The following is a 10,124-nucleotide window of genomic DNA, read 5'->3' on the forward strand; positions in this document are numbered from 1 at the left end:
ACAATTTAACGTTTTTAATCTTTAATTTTTATTGTAGGAAAAAATAAATTTTACATATACTTAAATGTAAGAATAAGTTCAGGTATAATGTAATTTTTATAATGTTTAATACGATGAATGCCAGGATCGAGAAGATTAATTAAGAATAAGTCCTCTGTGTATTTCTAAAGATAAAATTTATATTCTACAGAAAATTTGCAAAAAAACAATCGTTTTATGTCAAGTCTTCGCGCTCCCGAAAGGCTGCTTTCATTTCTGCCAGTTTTCTTCTCTTATAATCTTTTTGAGCCCGCTGTTTTTCTTCAAGAGCACGTATTTGGGCTTCGATGGAGTGCTCTTTGTTCAGTAAGTTATCGAGCTTTGTTACCATAATTTCTCGCGCGCGTTTCTTGTTGTCCCATACGCTTCTTGTTTCGTGACACTTGACGACGAGGCCAGTAGGTTTATGCTTTAACAGCACCGCATTGTTTGTCTTATTTGTCGCTTGGCCACCAGGGCCGCTGCCTCGGATAAACTGTTCTTCAAGATCAGCCTCGTCCAGCTTGGGCACATTAGAATAATCCAGATGACGTTTGAATGATTTACCGCGAATTTGCACGTACGCACTATTAATCATAACACTTGATACAAAGAAATCGCAGTTAGTCATACAATGAATTCTATTGTGAATATTTAGCCACAACGACAATGATCTTTTCAACATTTTTTATTTTTATACTTAGTTTCTTGTTATAGCGAAACGCAATTTACACCACTCTTTTAGTTTCCAAAAATCTTACACCCTTCTGAAACAAGAAAATGTAAAAATAATATGTTGAAAATATAATCGTAATTTTAAAAGTTAAATAAATTTTTATATTGATAGAAAAATTAATTTTTTTATTAAAAACTAAAATTATACAAATAAAGAAAAATCAACCAGGTGTTTTCTACACGCGCGGTATAATCCCATATAAATGCAGAATTGAAGCGAAACGTACATTCTGTCGACTCAAGTTTATAGGTTAGAAACGATAACAGATCATAAGCGACACATTTGTACAATGGAAACACTGTGATTACCTTCAATTGAAAATTTATCGCCGCCTCTTCGGTAAGATCTTTATTATCCCGGAAAGCCGTCCGTATTTTATATCGGAAGTACTTCTTGTTCGTGAACCTCAATGTTTCACCGTACCTCAAAATGTCCTTGTAAAGCTTCAGAACAACTTGTCGGCTCATCGCAATTTATCGGAATTACTCTTGAGCAAATGCAATCGAAATATTATTACGTTTCGAACCGGTGTTGCATGATACTAAAAAATATTGCTTGTTGTCTAATGAAGAAAATAAACATAAAAACACCCTGCGTATAAATCAGCTTGATCAGCTGATGAACATTATGCACTATTACGTATAAGAACTGTTCTTTGTAACTGCACTGTTACACTTTTTATAGTTAAAATAAAATAGGTATAATATATATGTAAAAAAGAGAAAGAGAAAGAGGAGAGGGGGGGGGGGATAATAATTGAGAAGTACAAAATATACCAAACTTTTTTGTAAGAGCCATCTTTGAAAGTGCTTATCATATGAAAATAAAGATTTGCAGATTTAACTAATGCAAACTAAACTTTGAGACAACGCAAATTTTAAAATAATTTCTTTATAGATTTTTATCAATTCTTATCAATAATAGATATATATTTTCGAGGATTTGAAGATTATATAAACATAACTTTTATATGTACGAAGATTAATGAAACAAAAATATTTAGAAAATCAATATTTTATTTTCAAAATTAGCTTTTATGTATATAAAATATCTTAAATTTATATAAGATTTCGATTTTATTTTGTGCATTTTCCTGGTTTAATATGTGCGAAGAACACAGATTGGCGTTAGAACTCCTGGAATTCTAACTCGAATAGTTTTTGTATGACGTCTTCTATTTGTAACTCTTTTGCGATTTCCGTTATTAATTCATCTACGAGCTTATCGGATATCCTGTGCGAGCAATAACATTCGTTACAAATCATATAGAAGGATCGTGTAGAAAGTAAAGTCATCAGTTGTCTATTTTTTCAACTATATTACACTTACCAAGCGACAATGTCCCATGGTTTGTTTTGTGTATTGCTAGAATACATTGGAATTGATTGCATTAACTGCTCATATTCGCGTCTGTATTTCAGGAAATTTATTTCACTCTCCTCGGAAACAACAAGCTCGATATTATCGAGCGAGTCTACTATTCGTTTTCCTTCCTTCGCCTATGAATTCAACATGATGTTAATTAGCGTACAGTCTTGTGTTTTGGTCTCAGAAATTTTAGTTATTCTTTGTTAGCCGTTTGTAACTTACTTTCATCTCAAAATCTGGCACTGCCATCAAACGCTCGTAATCTGCTTGACACGACGCGTCACAATAGCGAGGTACTTTTGGCGCATCCTCCATCGATGACAAGCAAATCAGCCGCATGTTCTCGCCGTTATTCCCTGTCAAAGTTCTTCAAAAACAAAATATTGAATTTTCTTCCATTTTTCAAGTATCTTATAAGAGCAAAGTATAATCATGATCTGAATATTCACCTGCTTGTTTTAGGATGCTCACATTCGCAACTACTGCTTATAGAATGACACACGTCGCAGCTTGTACTCGCGCTGATCTTCGTATTCGCGCTCTTAGGCGACTGATGTTTCTGCAGAAATTCCATTAGTGTTTTCATGGTAAGTTTTGGCCTTACCTCTGATTCACTTTGCTACATAAATTTGCAATGCTTACAATACAACCGAATTGTAAGAATCAATGAATTTATTGAATCTGGTTTTTGATACAAGAGATCCTGACTGGAATTGCAGTTTACCTTAGTGGAGACAAAAGACATGAGATCTGCTATAACTGGTACTAAGTTAGATAAATGTTCCTCCGTGATTGTCGTCGCTCTTTTCGCTAATTCGTCATCGTTATTTGTAGAAGTGTTTCTAACAATATTCTCTATTGTTTCTATTTGTCTTTGATCCTGCTTGCCAGAACATTTTCTCGTCGCTTTCGGTATTCTTCTTGTAAGCATTGTATTATTATGCCTTTCTTGTGTTTCAAAGTTGCTGCCCTGCGAAACGAATAAAGTATTTAAACTTTTATGCTACAATAAATCCTTCATATTGTAAATAATAAATTCTTTACATTATCTGAATCTATAGGTAACATATCCATCATAGTTCTTATATCCTCGTCTTTTGCATACGTCTTATGCTTGTCAGTGCCAGTATAGTTTGTATCCTTAGATGGTGTAAGCGTCACTGGACTAGGATATGGATGATCCAATATTGGCTCGTTAGAGGTTCTGCCTTGATTAGTATTTATTGTATTATATCTTTTATCCTTCTGATAATAATCTAAAAAGTGATACATATAGTTTGTATAAACTGAAAAAGTATATATTCAACTTGTTGATATCAAAAAAGTTTTACATACTGGTCCTGTGTTTAGGATTGCTTTTAGGAACTTTGCTATCCACACTGTACATACTCAATCGATTAGATAATTGTTTACGATTGTATCGCTTTTTATTATTTGTTGAATGCAAACTAACGGACGTTGATGACGTCTTAATGTCACGCAGATCATTTTCCGCATACAGCTTCAATTTTGACAAAATAGCATTGGATTTGTTCTCAATGTCCTTTCCCTGTAATTAGAGAACCTGTAAGCGAATTTAATCTAATGTTTCTTGCACTTTTGGTAAAAAGGTGCAAAAAATGCAATGGTTTTCAAATACATCCTACAAGTATATCCTAATTTATATAAGCAAATAACATTACCAGCGATAGAATATCTGTGTCCCCCGAATTAAGATAATTCAAGTGCAGCCTATCACACATAGTCTTCAGATCAATGACTACTTGCAGTATCTCTCTAAATTTTCCAGGGTGTCCCTTGAGAATAGAGCCGGGAATATGTTTGCAATAGGCAATTAATGCGTGCAACAGTAACTGATGCGCGGCAAGTAGTTTATGCTCGATAGCATGCATGTGAAGTCCGAAACTTCTATGATTTGGTTTTACTATCGCTCGCGGCGAAATAATACACATGTGCCTCTGAATATCTTTAACGTATCTATTGAGATCGTATAGATAATTTCTCGAAAATCGTACGACAAATTCAGCAACGCACTGCTGCCGTCTCTGTAAATCTTTAATGCCGTCCGGTGGTGGAATGTTTCCCAGTCTAAACGCAATTTCATCCAGTAGCTCGCAGACTCTTGTTTGCATCGTCAAGATTTTGTGCATGGTAAATGGATCCGGTCGTATGTAAATAGTTCCGTCAGTATCGTTGCGACGCGCACTGCTTTCAGGACTGGAATTATATTCGACACCATTGGCCATATGATGCGGTAGCTTCGAGGATTGTTTCTTCTGCACTGTTGCAGAACGAGACTTTCTGGCATGTGACTTGAGTTTTTCAGACTCTTGTTTCCTCTCGTGAATATTTTCTTCCTCAGGAATCGTAAGTAGCAAATTGGTACTACCTGTTCCAGTATCCTTCATAATTGGCACTTTTTTCGGAAACAAGTCCCTGGTATTATTCACCTGTTATTATGTGAATTTTAGCAATGTATATATATATAAAATCCATATCTTCTTATTATTTTTATAGAAAATTTGTTTATATATATCAATACCTTCTTTGTTTTTTTCTTTTGATTATTTTCAGTTCTACTGCTTTCCTTTCTTATTCTACCAGACAAAATACCTGTTTCCAGTCTTTTAAGTTCCTCATCAGCTTCCTTCAAACCTTCATCCAAAAGTTGTTTGACACTTTGAACGGATGGCTGAATATCATTTTTATCATAAACATTTAATTCTTGTTGTTTGACAAAAGAAGCCCATACTGTCTCCTCCTCTTCTCGACATCTCTGTCTACGTACATCCTTCACTATGTACTTGAAACGATTTGCAGGTACATACTTTAACGGAAAAAAGAAAATTAATATTTGTCTTTCTTTGAAAAAATATGACATAAATACAAATGCAGAATAACGTTACGTGTATGTTCATACATCGAGATCTACCTTAAAATTAAAATCTTCATTTTCATCCTCGGAAAGGAACAGATCTTCTTCTGTTTCATTATTGTTTAAATATGCGAATTCCGTTTGATTCAAAAGGACTGACATCCTTCTTTGGTTATGTTTGGTATTTCGAGGAGTTGTTTGTGGTTACGTGCGATCATTCGTGTCCTCTCAACCGTGCCATGAACGAGGGGTATATCAAAGGAGGTAAATATAATTTTATATATAAAACAAGATATTGGAGCACGACTCCTTGCACGGAAACGCGAAAAATAGGATGGAAATAAGTTCCTTTCCCGGACTAGGCTGAAATTGGAGCTATGTAAAATCGATATCTTTTTCTTGTTGGATCGAGACTGATTTTTGCAATATAAATATAAAATATTGCGCGATGCAATGATCGTGCAACATCAAGAACAATGATAATTCAAATAAAGTATATGTATATTATATTTTTTTAATCATTCAATTGTAGCTTTCATTAAATTTTTATTTGAAAAATATATTACATCAAATTTTTAAGTTGATATAAAACATTATAGAGAAGTAATTTAGAAAAACGAACGAGAAATGAATTAGAACAATTCTTTTTTCAAATTTTTGCATTTCCTTGTACATATACGTGAATCATGTAATTATTCGAGCATCTCTGCTGCGCCGGTGATAAGATGTAAAATAAACGTTAGGTTAAGCCTAAGGGCTTTCATTGTTGCGTGTTTGAAAGCGGCGACTAGACGGTGATACGATCGGAGAAGGCGTGGGCGCGGCTGTACATGTTTGGATCAATACTACCGCGGTTTCCAAGGTTCGGAGCGTGGGTTAACCCATGACGAACGGGGTGTAACATCGAGCCAGCGGTGGTGCTCATCGGGCACTTCGTCGTCGACTCATCCACCGACTGTCCCACTTCTGCTAGCGGGAATGTTGCGCTGTTCATTTGCACCGTGATGATTAGTGACTCGATTAATTTAGACGACTGATTCATCACATTGACGATCGAGTTGAAAATAGATCGACAGTGCGCAGAAATAATTTTAGATTGAGAACGTAGTACAAAATACGTCGGAGCATCCCTGGAGAAGCCGGACAATTCGTCGGTCGGAAATAAGAGCGCGATATTCGAACGTGGATGCCGCTCGCGATAAGAATCGTTAATAATTTTCTTTAACGGTGCGAGAAAATGCGATTAAAAAATAAAATTGTACATCAAACGTTTGTTTTATGAATGATAAATTTGCGTGATTGCAAGAAGAGTGATCGTTACAACAAATTGCATGAAAATTATTTAGTTCTGGAATTGCAAGGTGCGCCATGTTCGAACATTGCCGGCCTATCAATCCGTGGTATGAGGTGACGTTTGATGCGCGCGCAGGACGTTCTCATTCAACCTTCGGATTTCGCTGCATTCGCAATTTCTCCGCTTTTCGTCCTACGAACCCTTCGCAAACCTCAACATACTTGGTAAAATATTCAATCTGCACACTATTAATTTTCTCGAGTATCTCGGCGCGCACTTGATAATCTATGCGACGCATCAATATTCTCACACGTTTTCACGATGTCGTTAATTTCTCGTAATCGGTTCTCGGCAGTGTTAAAAGACTCCACTTACATGGCGTTGTAACATCTGAAAGAAGTATTTTCGAATTTTATCATTTTCGATCATCATTTTTATGATAGTCATATGAAAAATAGTGATTGTATTATTTTTGTAGCGCGTTCAGTCCAAGAATAAGACATTGCACAGTAATGCTCTAATTTATGAGATAAAGTGTTATTGTGTTTGTCGTTCGTTTTTATTCTTTAATTACTTTATGAAATTTAAAAGTTAATAAATTAACATTAAAAAAAAATTGTGAAGAACGGTGTAAATTTTTTCAAGGTCAAACGAACTAACTGCTCTGTGATTTAGATAGAAATATCTTTTTTATTTTTATATCAGTCCTGCAAGTGATGCTAATTATAAAATTATACATTTTTCCTAGGTTTACGATAAAGTACTTGAGGAAGCTTCAGTTTCATCAACAAGCTTGGCTGTGTGATTGGCGCATTATTTGATTGTGAGATATTTCTTAAACCATTGGCGAGAGTAATAAAAAAATAGACAAGAATATAGCAAAAGCTCGCATAGACAGTGCCGACTAATTATTTTAAGATGACATCCAAAGTGTTGATGAAATTACCAACGGTGCCCTTTCCTCAAGTAAGTAGATGTTCACATTTCTATATTAAATGTTGGTTTTTGGATTATTGCGTAGAATATATTTTTTAACTTAAAATACATTTATATTTGTATTTTTTGTCAATATGATTATCTTCTATAAGCCATACAAATTCTTTCACAGATATAAAATTTATCGATAACATTTATTTGTATAAAAAGATAGCAAGTCTTTAATTATATACTTTACGTGATTACTTGTATAATAGGGGAAGAAAGCACCACCAGACTTGGTTTCCTTAAATGAGAGGAATGATGGATTCGCACATGTTAGGCATCAAGGTTTAAACATAGATAGAGTAACGCAGCTCGAGCAGAACATGAAGTTTTTACAGGAACAACATCAGGCTACTTTGGTTGCCTTACATCAAGAAATAGAATCCTTGCGTCAAAGAAATAGAGGTAATTGAGATAACTATTAATAATTGCTTTCCCGGAGTATCTTGCTTCTGATCTATTTTCTAAACTTTTGCAGATTTACAATTTCAATTGGTATTTTCCAAAAGAGCACACTGTGGTGCGGCTAGCAGTCCTTCTTCACCGGAAGATAATGGAAATGGGTTTGCGAAATCAAAGGTACTTGTAATAACATTGTTACAAGTATTTGGTAATATTCATTGTATTTAAAATTAATTCAAATGTTTGGATTGCAGAATAGCCCAATATGTGTCAATGTAACGCCTCTACAAGTGGAGCTTCTAGAGAAAGATTTACAAGACATTAAGACGTCATTACAAGAAGCAAAAACACATAACCAATATTTGTCGAACATCATAGAGCAGCAAAAACAGTTAGTTGCCTACGCGGAGAAAAAAAAATGCATACACGCATAAACTAACATTTCTTTCTTTCGCAGGAGATTGGACGTGACCGAAGACCAGAAGAATAAAATCGAGATGGCAGATGTAGGAGTTCAAGTCGGAGATCCTATGCAAGCAAGTTTAGTTGTGCTCTTGGAGGAATCTTATGCAATGGTGAAACGATTACACAAGGAAAATCTGGATCAAAAGAAGGAAATAACTTCGCTCAGGGCGGCTTCAGCAAACAATGCCGGTTCCAGCAGAGGTGGACGTCCTCGTGATGGCAACAACAGTCATCACAGTCGTGGTTCACCTACTAGTTCGACGCAGGAACAGAACTCTCGCAAATTTCCGCCGTTACCAATACCAAGTTACTGGCATCGTAGATCACCGAGGTACGACTTGCAAATTTTTATTACTTCTACAAGCTTTGGATTCGTCATGAAAGATATTTTTGAAATTTGATGTTGGCTATTATATGAAATATCAAACTTTGTACGTAAATTATTACAGATATAGCTCAAATCGACATGAAAAACAGGATCATCAGACAGATGCGGAATCGACCGTTTTACCTCAACTTCAGAACGGCAGCGTGAAATCCGCGGAAGCGGGTAGTTTCGAGTCGACATCGTACCGATCGCGCGAGTACCGCAATTACGGTCGCGACGGCAGTAATCGCAAATACAGGGGTCAAGCTTCGCGAAGAGACAGCAATCACTATTATCATTCTCGCGATTTTAAAGACAGAAATTCCAGAGATCATCCGAAGGATACGGATGACACTGGCGAGGGATCGAAACACGCGGATAAGAGGCAGTAAATCGCGAAGTATACGTTACCGATTTGTAGAAATTACGCGAGCTTTAGTTCATCGCGTTGGAATGCATCGAGAATTTCGATATCAGCTATAAGAAATATCGATAACGAGCGATCAATGTTTTCTTGTACACATTCATTGGTGCTGATTAATCATGTCAGTTTCGTGCATATATAGCTAATAGGATAGCGATGACGAACGAGTATAAACCGTACGATTTTCGATGGAACAATCTAATCTGTATACCAATTTTATTCGTTATAGGCTGCTATAAAAGAATATAGGAGAGCTCGCGCTTTGTAGATCGATGATAATCAGCAGTCTCTAGCGAAAAACTTTGAGACAAGATCTTTTTTGCAGACGAGGGAAGACACGACCAAGAGCTCACTGAGTGTTAGCTTTTTGGCTGATGCTTGTACTTAACGGGCTTGAGCTTGATATGCGTGTGATATTCCGACACTGTCGATGCATGCGCATTAAACTTTTACTCGATGATGAAGCATTAGAGAGCTGCTTCTGAAAATCGAATCTAGTCATTTTCACGTATTCTATTATTGAAACAGCGGATCGTTGAACGATCTTGCTATTATATTATATACATATATACATATAGAATATATATTTTCTTATATTTTTTATTGGTTTTATGAATCTATATGAGTGATGTATATTTCGTTGCATACCTCGTACTTCCAAAATAAAGACGCTTTACCTGATTTTGTTTCGATCTTCCGATAATATAAATTCAATTATTGTGTTATAAAAGTATATGATTAATTCTTAAACTGTTAATTTTATTCTGTTTTACTGAATTTCTTTTCTAATTTTTACATGTTTAGATTTTAGATTAAAAGAACAGCTATATAAATTATATTAATCAGCTTCTTGATCATCTCATTTCTTGTATTTATGAAAAGTCGATATCTAGTTTTCAAAAAGAACTTACATGGCATTATCAAACTTCTTCATCCTAGAGAGAGCATACATTTGCAGATATTGTACGTGAGTAACATGAGAAAATTTGTCACCATTTACCACAGATTATAATACAGGAATACTTTATAACTATAAAAAAATCTTGTACGCTTTGTGAATGGATGAATTATTAAAATAGTATAATACCGTAAAAACTGTTACATATGTGTAATCTATTTTTTGGAAAACCCGTCTTTCGTCAATATTTCTCCGACTAATTAAATTTTTATTTATTTTAATATTTTAAATGAATC

General features: G+C 35.1%; 4 protein-coding genes across 7 annotated transcripts; 1 reads left to right on the top strand and 3 right to left on the bottom strand.

Moving 5' to 3' along the window:
* Nucleotides 1-159: 159 nt before the first annotated feature.
* On the bottom strand, nt 160-703 carry LOC105676171 (mitochondrial translation release factor in rescue). The gene has a single exon (XM_012373876.2). It carries the CDS (start codon nt 701-703, stop codon nt 215-217), a length of 489 nt encoding a protein of 162 aa, XP_012229299.1. The 3' UTR covers nt 160-214.
* Nucleotides 691-1,448, bottom strand: LOC105676172 (mitochondrial ribosome and complex I assembly factor AltMIEF1). Of its 2 annotated transcripts, none has more exons than XM_012373878.2 (2): nt 1,063-1,448; nt 691-782 (listed from the first exon to the last, which is right to left on the bottom strand). In XM_012373878.2, the coding sequence occupies exons 1-2, from the start codon at nt 1,219-1,221 to the stop codon at nt 747-749; spliced, it is 195 nt and encodes a 64-aa protein (XP_012229301.1). In that variant the 5' UTR covers nt 1,222-1,448; the 3' UTR covers nt 691-746. The 2 variants fall into 2 exon arrangements, with proteins under 2 accessions (XP_012229301.1, XP_012229300.1); XM_012373877.2 differs by having other exon boundaries at nt 691-785; nt 1,063-1,427.
* Nucleotides 1,449-1,752: 304 nt separating this feature from the next.
* LOC105676139 (uncharacterized) lies at nt 1,753-5,191 on the bottom strand. Of its 2 annotated transcripts, none has more exons than XM_012373800.2 (10): nt 5,055-5,191; nt 4,665-4,949; nt 3,805-4,572; nt 3,458-3,671; nt 3,167-3,378; nt 2,847-3,092; nt 2,572-2,681; nt 2,345-2,489; nt 2,084-2,253; nt 1,753-1,987 (listed from the first exon to the last, which is right to left on the bottom strand). In XM_012373800.2, exons 1-10 carry the CDS (start codon nt 5,157-5,159, stop codon nt 1,882-1,884), a joined length of 2,361 nt encoding a protein of 786 aa, XP_012229223.1. In that variant the 5' UTR covers nt 5,160-5,191; the 3' UTR covers nt 1,753-1,881. The 2 variants fall into 2 exon arrangements, with proteins under 2 accessions (XP_012229223.1, XP_012229222.1); XM_012373799.2 differs by having other exon boundaries at nt 2,572-2,741.
* Nucleotides 5,134-10,031, top strand: LOC105676141 (uncharacterized). Of its 2 annotated transcripts, none has more exons than XM_012373803.2 (7): nt 5,134-5,261; nt 7,040-7,257; nt 7,485-7,677; nt 7,751-7,851; nt 7,929-8,065; nt 8,132-8,470; nt 8,589-10,031. In XM_012373803.2, exons 2-7 carry the CDS (start codon nt 7,210-7,212, stop codon nt 8,896-8,898), a joined length of 1,128 nt encoding a protein of 375 aa, XP_012229226.1. In that variant the 5' UTR covers nt 5,134-5,261; nt 7,040-7,209; the 3' UTR covers nt 8,899-10,031. The 2 variants fall into 2 exon arrangements, with proteins under 2 accessions (XP_012229226.1, XP_012229225.1); XM_012373802.2 differs by lacking the exon at nt 5,134-5,261 and adding an exon at nt 6,358-6,515.
* The last annotated feature ends 93 nt before the right edge of the window (nt 10,032-10,124 follow it).

The sequence above is a fragment of the Linepithema humile genome, chromosome 5 (assembly GCF_040581485.1).
Source record: "Linepithema humile isolate Giens D197 chromosome 5, Lhum_UNIL_v1.0, whole genome shotgun sequence".
NCBI lineage: Eukaryota > Metazoa > Arthropoda > Insecta > Hymenoptera > Formicidae > Linepithema > Linepithema humile.

Excerpts from the sequence above, each read along its gene's own strand:
- LOC105676171 (XM_012373876.2), bottom strand. The coding sequence starts at position 703 with ATGTTGAAAAGATCATTGTCGTTGTGGCTAAATATTCACAATAGAATT.
- LOC105676172 (XM_012373877.2), bottom strand. The coding sequence starts at position 1,221 with ATGAGCCGACAAGTTGTTCTGAAGCTTTACAAGGACATTTTGAGGTAC. Across the intron at positions 786-1,062 it reads CGATAAATTTTCAATTGAAG|AAGGGTGTAAGATTTTTGGA; the intron begins GTAATCACAGTG and ends TTCTTGTTTCAG.
- LOC105676139 (XM_012373799.2), bottom strand. The coding sequence starts at position 5,159 with ATGTCAGTCCTTTTGAATCAAACGGAATTCGCATATTTAAACAATAAT. Across the intron at positions 2,742-2,846 it reads TGTCTTTTGTCTCCACTAAG|CAAAGTGAATCAGAGGTAAG; the intron begins GTAAACTGCAAT and ends AAATTTATGTAG. Across the intron at positions 2,254-2,344 it reads TGCCAGATTTTGAGATGAAA|GCGAAGGAAGGAAAACGAAT; the intron begins GTAAGTTACAAA and ends TTGAATTCATAG.
- LOC105676141 (XM_012373803.2), top strand. The coding sequence starts at position 7,210 with ATGACATCCAAAGTGTTGATGAAATTACCAACGGTGCCCTTTCCTCAA. Across the intron at positions 8,066-8,131 it reads ATCATAGAGCAGCAAAAACA|GAGATTGGACGTGACCGAAG; the intron begins GTTAGTTGCCTA and ends TTTCTTTCGCAG. Across the intron at positions 8,471-8,588 it reads TGGCATCGTAGATCACCGAG|ATATAGCTCAAATCGACATG; the intron begins GTACGACTTGCA and ends AAATTATTACAG.